The 11933-nt window shown below is 42.7% G+C and overlaps 1 protein-coding gene across 1 annotated transcript in view; it reads right to left on the reverse strand.

Annotated features, from left to right (window-relative positions):
- Positions 1 to 11933, reverse strand: part of rfx4 (regulatory factor X, 4) — a 30543-nt gene that overhangs the window by 17099 nt on the left and 1511 nt on the right. Inside the window, exons 2-5 of the mRNA XM_061229565.1 lie at positions 10366 to 10452; positions 9499 to 9559; positions 4203 to 4326; positions 265 to 326 (exon numbers count right to left, since the gene is read on the reverse strand). Coding sequence (XP_061085549.1) covers positions 265 to 326; positions 4203 to 4326; positions 9499 to 9559; positions 10366 to 10452 — 334 coding nt within the window. The remainder of the gene's footprint in view (positions 1 to 264; positions 327 to 4202; positions 4327 to 9498; positions 9560 to 10365; positions 10453 to 11933) is intronic.

Below are 11933 nucleotides of genomic sequence, written 5' to 3' on the forward strand. Positions count from 1 at the left end.
TAAACCAGTCAGTGCACTCTTAGATGACCAGGAAGAGAGCGGTGAATACAGAACGCCCCCCAAGAATAGGAGAGAAGCAGAGCCAATGGGAGGACGCAGTAAAAGCACCACAGCAGGTGCGAGAGAGAGAGAGACTGATGATATAGGAGCCAAGATGGAGTGTCCTCAACTAATGCTGCCCTATATCATCAGTCTCTCTCGCTGTACGGACTCCATCTTGGCTCCATAAAGAGGGCATGACCACCTGACAGGAAGTGCACTTACTTTGACTGTCCCCTCGTCCCGAGCCGGCGCGTGGTCAGGTGCGGAAACTGCTGACGCATTATCTGCGGGAACCAGAGGAAATGACATCAGCGCGCCGCGAAACGACGTCACATCCCGCTCTGTTCCGCTTCATCCGCAGGGAGCCAGAGCGCGCTAATCCGAGATGACATTTGACATTCAGGTTTCGAAGCGGCGCTCTGCGCAGAGAGACGCGAGACAATATTAACGTCGGCGCGGTCGGTCTTAACGAGCGAACGACATTTCGGAAAAGCGAGCCCCTCGGCGGACCAGCGCTACTTTCCGAACAGCCGGAAAAAGTTCCCAGCTAATCCGCATATTCACCAGGCAATTTAACTTTCGCCCCCAGTGAGATCGTCTAATTGCCAATGTCTAATGTTTGTCTGGCCCAAAAGAGGTTGGGGGGGGGGGGGGGGGGGGGGCAGGGTGGCGGAGGTGGGGTGTGTGTGCATTTAAACACTCAAATATTTAAAGTTCGCTCGGTTTGGAAAGAGAGAACGGCTTCACCCTCCAAAGTCTCGGTCTGGGGGATGGGGGGGTCAAAAGTCATTGTGGTGCGTCTCTCGGTTCCAGAATATTCTTTATTCTCTGGCATGAGTTTCTCCCTCCTCCTCCTCCTCCTCCTCCTCTTCCCTCCATTCCTGGCCGGAACATAGCTCAGAGAGAGAGCCTCCTCTCCTTGCCTCAGTACCCGGCACAAAAAAAAAAACGAAAAAGCCTCCAGCAAACAGCCGAGGTGTCCATTGTGCGCTGAGAAAGCGGAGGGGGAGAGGGGGGGGGGGGGGGGCGCTTGATAAATGAGCAGACGTGGAGGCGCTTTTGTCCCGGCTCAATGAAGCTTTCCTAAAGGCCAGCCCCCGCTACCACTGCCACTGATCTAACATTCCGCAACATCACACCCTTCCTCAAGCCCTTTAATTACACATTAATCCCGGCCCTCTCTTTTGCAATATCCTCCGACAGGAGCCGCCAGGGGGTGGGGGTCCCCGCGGGCCTGTGGGAACAGATGCTTTAAACTTGGCTGTCCAGAGGTTTTTTTTTTTTTTTTTTCTCTCTCTCCCGCTCTATTGTGCTTCTGCTTGATTTGTGGGTTTGATCCCAGAGAGCTGCCCGGAGCTGGAGGCAGCACTGACGCCCAGGTGAACCTCAGGATTCAGTGTGACCACCTTCTCAATGTTTAACTACACTAGAGAGACCACCTTCTCAACTTTAACTCCATTAGTGTGACCAACATCTCAACGTTTAACTCCATCAGCGTGACCAACATCTCAACGTTTAACTCCATTAGTGAGACCACCTTCTCAACGTTTAACTCCATCAGAGTGACCAACATCTCAACGTTTAACTCCATCAGTGTGACCACCTACTCAATGTTTAACTGCATGTATGTGACTACCTTCTCAACGTTTGACTCCATCAGTTTGACTACCTTCTCAATGTTTAACTCCATTAGTGTGACCACCGTCTCAACATTTAACTCCATCAGTGTGACCACCTTCTCAACGTTTAACTCCATCAGAGTGACCAACATCTCAACGTTTAACTCCATTAGTGAGACCACCTTCTCAACGTTTAACTCCATCAGTGTGACCACCTACTCAATGTTTAACTGCATGTATGTGACTACCTTCTCAACGTTTAACCCCTTCAGTGTGACCAACATCTCAACATTTAACTCCATCAGTGCGACCAGCTTCTCAACGTTTAACTCCATCAGAGTGACCACCGTCTCAACATTTAACTCCACCAGTGTGACCTGTTTCTCAAAGTTTAACTCCATTAGTGTGACCAACATCTCAACGTTTAACTCCATTAGTGAGACCACCTTCTCAACGTTTAACTCCATCAGTGTGACCACCTACTCAATGTTTAACTGCATGTATGTGACTACCTTCTCAACGTTTAACTCCATCAGTGTGACCAACATCTCAACGTTTAACTCCATCAGTTTGACCCCCTTCTCAATGTTTAACTCCATCAGAGTGACCACCGTGTCAACGTTTAACTCCATCAGTGTGACCACCTTCTCAACATTTAACTCCATCAGTGTGACCACCTACTCAATGTTTAACTGCATGTATGTGACTACCTTCTCAATGTTTAACTCCATCAGTGCGACCACCTTCTCAACGTTTAACTCCACCAGTGTGACCACCTTCTCAACATTCAACTCCATCAGTACGGCTAACATCTCAACGTTTAACTCCATCTGAGTGACCACCGTCTCAACGTTTAACTCCATCAGGGTGACCACCGTCTCAACGTTTAACTTCATCAGTGACATTGGAAGTCCATTTGAAAGTGGAAAGGCGGTTTCTGAAACTGCTCAAATGCATCTTAAAGTGGGTTCAGATCGTAAAATTCATCAGCACTTTCTGAATGTTTTTTGAAGAAATTGTTTTTCTATTATACACTCAGTGAGCACTTTATTTGGTAGACTAGCTTGTTAATGCAAATATTTAATCAGCCAATCATGTGGCAGCAACTAAATGCAGACATGGTCTAGACCAGAGACAGTGACTGCGTGGGCTAACGTGCTAACGTCAAGTGCGGCCAGAGAATCTCAAAAAGCCCCAGAAACCTGGTTTTCCCCTACAAGAGTGTGACATCAGCCTGACATCATCTTGACTCACTCACAGTGACCCATGGCACACTAATGTTGCCGGTGATGAGCAACCACAATTTAAGCCCAGTTGAGTTTCAGTTTGAGTTTCCTAGTTCCACAACCTTGACATTCCTGTTCCACAGGAAACTCAAAGGGCAACATTAGCTCCGGCAGTAAGAGCAGTCGTCTGGCAGGGTTGCCGGTTCGATCCCCCGCCCGGGCTGTGTCGAAGTGTGACTGAGCAAGACACCTAACCCCCAAATGCTCCTGACGAGCTGGTCGGTGCCTTGCATGGCAGCCAATTGCCGTTGGTGTGTGAGTGTGTGTATGAATGGGTGAATGAGAAGCATCAATTGTACAGCACTTTGGATAAAGGCGCAATATAATTGCCAACCATTTACCATTTACAGGAGAATAGGAGGGAAACACACAGCTCTCTGGAACCTTGACATCGCCACCATGAACCATATGTCATAAACTACATATCCCACATTCCCCCCCAATGAACACCAATATCTCTGTCCATCATAGAATTAGCCAGCTTACAAGTGGACAACGGACTCTTAGGAAACCTGAGCTGTAGTATTGTCACTGCTAGTCGCTTGCGTATCTTGCCAAGTCCTTTGCACAAGCTAAGTTGCATTCTTCCAGGCACGCCACAGACACCCTCAGCTCTCAGCAAGGACCCCTCCATCTAATATTTGGTTCTCAGTCCATCCCCAGAACATGCAAAAACTCCCAGCATTTTTCCAGTCTTTGGATGTGCCTTGAATGTGTACATGTGCGTGTGTGTGTGTGTGTGTATGAGCGTGTGTGTGTGTGTGTGTGCGTGTGTGTGTGTGTGTGTGTGTATGAGCGTGTGTGTGTGTGTGTGTGTGCGTGTGTGTGTGTGTGTGTGTGTGTGTGTGTGTATGTGTGAGTGTATGCGTGTGTGTGTATGCATGTGCGTGTGTGTGTGTGTGTGTGTGTATGTGTGTGTGTGTGCGTGTGTATGTGTGTGTGTGCGTGTGCATGTGCATGTGTATGTGTGTGTGTGTGTGTGTGTGTGTGTGTGCGTGTGTGTGTGTGCGTGTGTATGTGTGTGTGTGCGTGTGTATGTGTGTGTATGTGTGTATGTGTGTGTATGCATGTGCGTGTGTGTGTGTATGTGCATGTGCATGTGTATGTGTGTGTGTGTGTGTGTGTGTGTGTGCGTGTGTGTGTGTGTGTGTATGTGTGTGTGTGTGTGTATGTGTGTATGAGTGTGTGTGTGTGTTAGACGGGGTGGTGTGTGTGTGTATGAGTGTGTGTGTGTGTTAGACAGGGTGGTCCTCACCTTGCCGAAGCTGGCAGCGTTGACGGGCTGTGAGTCGTGTTTCTCGCAGAAGTCCAGGTAGTGCATGTACAGGGCGCTGCGCGGGATACACACACCCTCCGCCATCTCGTAGTTCTCCTCCAGCCTGCGGGACACACACACCTGTTACCCTCTCTCACCCCAAAACACCCACCTCTGACCCTCTCTTACCCCAAAACACACACCTCTGACCCTCTCTCACCCCCAAAACACACACCTGTTACCCTCTCTCAGCCCAAAACACACACCTCTGACCCTCTCTCACCCCAAAACACACACCTGTTACCCTCTCTCACCCCAAAACACACACCTCTGACCCTCTCTCACCCCAAAACACACACCTGTTACCCTCTCTCACCCCAAAACACACACCTCTTACCCTCTCTCAGCCCAAAACACACACACCTGACCCTCTCTCACCCCAAAACACACACCTGTTACCGTCTCTCACCCCAAAACACACACCTGTTACCCTCTCTCAGCCCAAAACACACACCTCTTACCCTCTCTCACCCCAAAACACACACCAGGAAACACATACTATGTGTAAACACTAAAAACCTCCTACAGATTCATCTGTAAGCACTGTCCTAAGGATTAATCAGAGAACACATTTTTGAATCATAAAATGGTGCTGACAAGAAAAATCTACCATCTGAACATTGACTCGTACGTAAAACAAGAATTACACGATGACTCTGAAAGCGGAACTCCTTCTGCCTTGGCTGCATGGTCGTGGTCAGCTCTGCTCTTTCTGAAGGCCTCCAGTTTGGCCTGGTTGTTTTCCCACATCACGATAAAGAAACACTCCCGACACAGACACGAAATGGCCGACATTGTAGTTTCTTCCTTTTTCTTTTCCTCCATCAGACTAACTGCCTCCGCTCTCCTTGTGTTGATAAGACCAGCTCCATCAGTTCAGAGCGATCCATTCATTAACATGGCTGCTGAGCTGGCATTCATTGCCAAAACCCCTTGCCCACCCTTCATACAGACGTAACTCCACATACAGACAAACTGTCAAATACAAAATAAACTTCATACGCAAACATAACTCCACATGTACAAACTTTCAAATACAAACTAAACTTCACACGCAAACATAACTCCACATGCACGGACAAACTGTCAAATACAAACTAAACTTCACACGCAAACATAATTCCACACACAGACAAACCGTCAAATACAAACAAAACTTCACACACAAACATGACTCCACACACCGACCAACCGTCAAATACAAACTAAACTTCACATGCAAACATAACTCCACACACACAGACAAACCGTCAAATACAAACTAAACTTCACACGCAAACATAACTCCACACACACAGACAAACCATCAAATACAAACTAAACTTCACACACGAACATGACTCCACACACCAACCAACCGTCAAATACAAACCAAACTTCATACAGACATAACTCCGCCTCTAACCTATAACACACCAAACAGTTTGATGTCGGTCAGATCAACATCGGTCATGGAAGTGGTTGATTTTGTTTGTCAGGGATATTAACTTGTTTAGTGGGGAAGTTTTTTTGGTGCCCATAAATCGGTGAGTACAAAACACTGATCTATGATAGGTAGAAAAGTGGTCGATGTCAATCAGCCTTTTAGCCACAAAGCAGGGCAACAAATCGATTGGGGGAATGATTATGAAATAATTTAAGATAAAGCCATTATTCTGTGAGCAGTTGCTTGATTTGGTTGAATCATGATCATGATAGAAATTTGCTGATATAAAATGGTTTATTTGCTGAGTTTTCACCACTGCGTAGATTGACACTATCCTTCAAAGGTCAACAAAATCAATTAAAATGTTTCAGAAAATACACCAAAAAATGCATTTTTGAATCTTTAAAATGGTGCGGACTACGAACAAGTCAGGCATCTGACCTTTGACCCAAACAAAACATTCAAACAGAGTGGAAACCACTTTGGAAAACTGGCTGGTATTTCAGAAGGATAAAATATTTCCCTCTTTCTGAGTATAATAAGGTCAGCCGACAAAGCTGTTATTAAGGGTCTATTAAATTCATGCAAATTAAAATGCTGACATTTTGACAGATGGTACAAATACAACAATCGCAATTCACGGAGCGACAAAATAAACAATTCCAAAATCCTTTCCCCAACAAGTGCTCGGAGAAACATGAACCGGATAGACATTTCCTGCTAAATATTGCTCTTTATGCAAACAGAAATGGGCAAAACATTTCGCTTTGCATTCTTTTCCAATCAATTTTTCGAAGCTGATCATGTGTACATTCCGGGCCGCTGTGTTCCGCTGTGCAGCCGAACTCTACACTACAAAACAAATGTCTGGCATCTTTCACGGAAAACGGTGTCGTCTTCCGGTGCTCTCCCCGGGGCACAAGCACTCCCAAAAAGGATGCATTAATATCAAACACACTGTTCGTGTCACTGCTTTGGTGTTACTTTCAACACTTTTTGTGTCGGAAGTTACAGCTCTCACGCTGCAGATATACTTTACTGTAATGTACAAACTGTGATGAAAGCAATGCAAAATGCGTTGTCCTTAACTAGACATGGAAGTGCCTTAGCATGTCTGTTTTCAGAGTCAGCAAGCATCGTCTCAGACAAGCAAGAAACAACCTGGTGGTCCGGATGAAAACCTGCGATTAGCCCTGCCAAAACCCCTTCCACTGCACCTCAAAACCCGTTCCACTGTACCCCAATCTCCAACCAATCAAGTTCATCAACCCACCTCGTTCACGACCCACCTTCACGGTGTAAGATCTCAAATGTGTGACCAGAAAGTTCTGTTGATTTGAACAATCTCCTCTGGTAACTTAATGCAATGGAGTTTTAGAACATTCCAGAAAACCTACTCCTCAGGGGGTTAAAGGTCGTTTCCCAGCATACCAGGATTTCCACTCTCTCCTCCTCACGTGTTAATATCTGACACACTTGTACATTACCGCTTTTGCATTTATTTTGCGTCAAAGTTGTGTCAAAAACAAAACATTTATATTCCAAAAATACAATCTAGGCGTTACAAAGGAAGACTTAATGTGTTGTTCTTAACTGGATGTGGAAGTGTGTTAAAACATGACGTGTTATGTGCTATTTTTAACATATCTGTTTTGAAAGTACTGGGTCTCCTCTGTCTGGGACAGAACTGCACTGTTTCGGGACGTTTGCTGTCAGGGCTGCGTAACAGCTGAACACAGCGACTCGGTTTCTGTGTCACTGTCTTACAGTGAGAAACATTATAACACTGTAAAACACCCGACTCACCACTGACTTAAAGTGAGAAACACTACAACACTGTAAAACACCAGACACCACTGTCTTACAGTGAGAAACACGACAACACTGTAAAACACCAAACACCACTGTCTTACAGTAAGACACACTACAACACTGTAAAACACCAGACACACCACTGTCTTACAGTAAGACACACTACAGCACTGTAAAACACCAGACACACCACTGCCTTACAGTGAGAAACACTACAGCACTGTAAAACACCAGACACACCACTGCCTTACAGTGAGAAACACTACAACACTGTAAAACACCAGGCACACCACTGTCTGACAGTGAGAAACACTACAACACTGTAAAACACCAGACACACCACTGTGTTACAGTGAGAAATGCTACAACACTGTAAAACACCAGACACACCACTGTCTTACACAAATATTTAGTCTTATATTGAGACTTAAAATCTTCTTTCTTAAAATCTTTTTTGCTAAAAATATATATTTTTTAATATGACCAATGAAGTAAGACAGTTTAAACTCATCTCAAGATTTTCCCAATGGGAAACAAACATTTTACTTGCCAAGCAAATCTCACCTGACAACGGATTGACAATGGAATAAGAAAATTTCACGTCAAGCAAACATTAACTGAAAAAAAGAGAAACTAAGAAAAATAAGATCTTAAATATTATAACAATATTATAACTGTTGAGACAGTATGTTTTTGCAGCGCAGGTGTGTACGGCGACGAGAGAAGTGTTCAGGTCCAGTTTGAACCGTAATGGAGGCGTATGAGAGAAGAGTTCAGGTCCAGTTTGAGCCGTAATGGAGGCGTATGAGAGAAGTGTTCACGGCACGGTGGCAGCGAAAAGCTTCAGGTCCAGTTTGAGCCGTAATGGAGGCGAAGCTCTTTGCCTTATCTCTTGTAATCATGTCTCGCTTCGAGTTTATGACACACCATAACTTTACTTCACCAATGCAAAACTAGACTTCACGGCCATGGCTATGAATAACTGACACTTTATTTGAATCGGACCTTAGCTGACCTGTGTTCTGCAGTAGTTCAATGACCATCAGTATGCAGTTATTGCCCGTCACTTTGGGTAAATGTAATGTAATGTAATGTAATGTAATGTAATGTAAGAGAGAGGAGTTGTACAGACAGGAGGGCAGAGACACTGGACGCTTCAGCACTTCCCAGACAGTGTTCTCCTTGGGCCAGGGAACTACCAATCATTAAGTTTCTCACAAACCTAGCTAATTACCAAACATGAAAGAAAACAACAACAAAAAACAACTCGAGCTTATTCAAACTCATTATCACAGAAGGAAATTGTCGATACCATCCGCGTTTGATTTCGCTTCAGTCAGCTTAACCAGAACATTCAGGCAGAAGTTGTCAAAGGCAGAGTACTGTACACAAACGATGAGGCTTGGGAGCAGGGTATTCATTTTGCCTTTCTGAGTAGCTTTCACACTTAAATCTGGAAATAATATGCAGGCTAACTTTGCTACACTAATATGCTTTGCTACAGTGAAATGCAAGCAACATTGAAACCAGGAAGAGCTGACAGGTAATCTACCACAATCCATAATATTAATATGGATTGTGGGTAATGTGGACATTTGGAAATGTACAGCACGCATTCCTGCTCTTAGCTGTTGTGGTCTTGAAACTACAGGTTTGCGGAAATATAGGAGGCATCTCCAATGCACCTGTCCCTCAGAAATCCCTCACAAAACACATTTCTCACATCTAATTCCCCAGCAAACAGTAAAATCTGCCGAAATTCATACGGAAAAGGCCAGAAAGATCAGAGCGTGAACCAAGCCTATCTGATAAACAGTGTAAAGGGAAACTTGTGTTATAAAATATCTAATGCCAGCCTAGGTATTCAAACAGCCAGAATCTGCATCTGTTTTTTGTTTTTTTGTCTAGATTTAAAATGTATGTATTTTAAATAAACAGGCTAATCAGCAGCAAACAGACATTTATTTTAATTGGACATGAATACAGTTAAGAACTTACCACTCTAAAGTAGCAGGAGTTGAGTGACGTTTCGAGGCTCTGTTGTTCTCCTTTTCTTCATCTATTCAAAGAAAATTAATTTAGCCAGCGAACATACATAAATATAATATATCGATATGTATGGTCATTCACGGTTGCATCCAGTACAGTCATGGATAACAGACATAAATATTTTACATTCCAAAATGTAAAATAATAATTTATCTTTATATTCAGCAGGACTTGTTTATTTGCATTTAAAAAGGCATTATCAATAACAAGTTTAAAATGTATACAGTTAGGAAGGGAATAGCCACTGCAAAGATTTGATGGATACAATTATCATCAGAAAAGTGTGACACTCAGTTCTGTGCTCAACAACTTTGTTTCGACATGAAAGACACCCATCGGCGCAAATCAAACGCACACAGTGTAATGCCGACCAGAAGCATAAAACGATGCCTTATAATTAAAATTTCAAACACAACCAAAGTATGTCGCACATAAACATAGGGAAATCGGGCAATAAACATTGGCTACAAGGGAGAACTGTGCCTGGCGCATCTGATTATTTATATTCGACCAACTATCAAGTAATTCACATCTTTCGAATGAAACCACGACAAATAATGAAAATACAAGGTCGATAAAAATTTGAAAAAAAGGTATCACAATGATCTGATCCCCGGATAGTAGCCTTTGGGTCTGCATTAATAGACACATGATTTGGGTATTTGTTGACTTCAAAAAACGACAGAAGCCAGCTCATTTCGAGCAAATTTCTCCAAAGTTACTGGTCGAGTTAGTACTCAGTTTCGACTTTGAGGCAGTGTTAAGCGTGCAAAGTTATACCACACAAACTTATAAAAATGAAAATTATTTTCTTACTTTCTTCGGTGGACATATTCCCTAAGGAGGTATGACTCGAGTAGCGCTTGCTGTCGCTTTCGCTCAGACAGCGTTCAATCCAACTCTCTGAAAAGGGACAATTAAATTGAGTTAGGCGATAGTTGTGAAGTTTTTAGATAATATTGCAGATTGACGTTATCCCCATGGCTGTGGTAACAGGCCCCTAACATGACAAAAACTAGGCGAAATAAAATAAAATATATATATCATACAAAAGGTGTGTTATTCAATTAGTGGTGTCAAATGTTAATGTTTCACGATGTCATCACCGCAGGAAAATTATTATTATTATTATTATTATTATTATTATTATTATTATTATTATTATTATTAGAGAAAAATACAACACAAAAAGTTGTAGAAAGTTGTATGAGAAATATAGAATAGTCGTTCCACATTCATAGGCGTGAGAGCGCACGTTGTATTTCCTACTCATTAGATGAGTTAGATTGTGACTAAAAGTAGCAAAGTAAAAAAAAAGGTGCTTAAATGCGTTATTCAACGTTTAGGATAACGGTCTTTCCGTGTGCTTAATTTGGTGACTATATTGGCCATGATCGTTTATTAAAATTCCTAAATAATTGCGTTTATTATTAACAATATTGTTGTAATGGATTATTATTGTTTGCATTTACTATTGTGCAAAATTATATTAACCTATTATTATTATTATTATTATTATTATTATTATTATTATTATTATTATTATTATCATCATCATCCCATAATTAATATGTAAGATCAAAAGAAACGTACCACAAAAATCTTTCCTAAAACGCATTCTTTCTCTCACACCCACAACCGCGACAACAATTGACTGTATGAGCTTTTGAGCAGCTGGGATTTTGTTTGAAATGTTTTCACTAAAAACTGCAGGAATCCTCTATTGTGCTCGGGGGAGACTTACAAGCGCACACATGCTCTATTGAGATCGCGCGCATTGCAAGACCGGCTTCACGACACTACCTTCTTTTGTTCCCTTCTAATTTCGATCAAGAAACGGCTCGACTGGTGTTCTTTCTGGTGGAAGAAACACTAACTCATAATATTTTGCTTGTTCTTGTGGATCTTGTTTCTCGCACGGGCCATGACAACCATCACTATGGTAGCAGTTACCAGGAATGGATGTTGGCATGGCAACAGGTCCCGTTGCATCAGAAGGGGTGAAAGTTCCACAGAAAAGTTTAGGAACACTTAATTTTCCCTGTGAAAAGCGAAATTGAACGTCGATGACTTTACACTTGCACTCATTATATAAATAGAAGGCCAATTACGGGGGAAATTAGTGATTTAGTGAATTGCTGGTTGCGCATGCCACGCTATTTTTACGAAGTGGGCGAGAATATAAAAAACTTTAAACTAATTATATGTTATTTAATTAACATATATAACATATATAAATGTTAAAACTAACGTCTGATTTTATTTATTTTCACGAGCGCTTTCCCCTTTTACTGCAAATGTACCAACTATATTTTCCATCTTCTTAAGTTTAGCATGAAAACGTAGATAACTTAATATATTTTTAAAACATACAAATGTAGGGG

The sequence above is a fragment of the Conger conger genome, chromosome 19 (genome assembly GCF_963514075.1).
Source record: "Conger conger chromosome 19, fConCon1.1, whole genome shotgun sequence".
Taxonomy (NCBI): domain Eukaryota; kingdom Metazoa; phylum Chordata; class Actinopteri; order Anguilliformes; family Congridae; genus Conger; species Conger conger.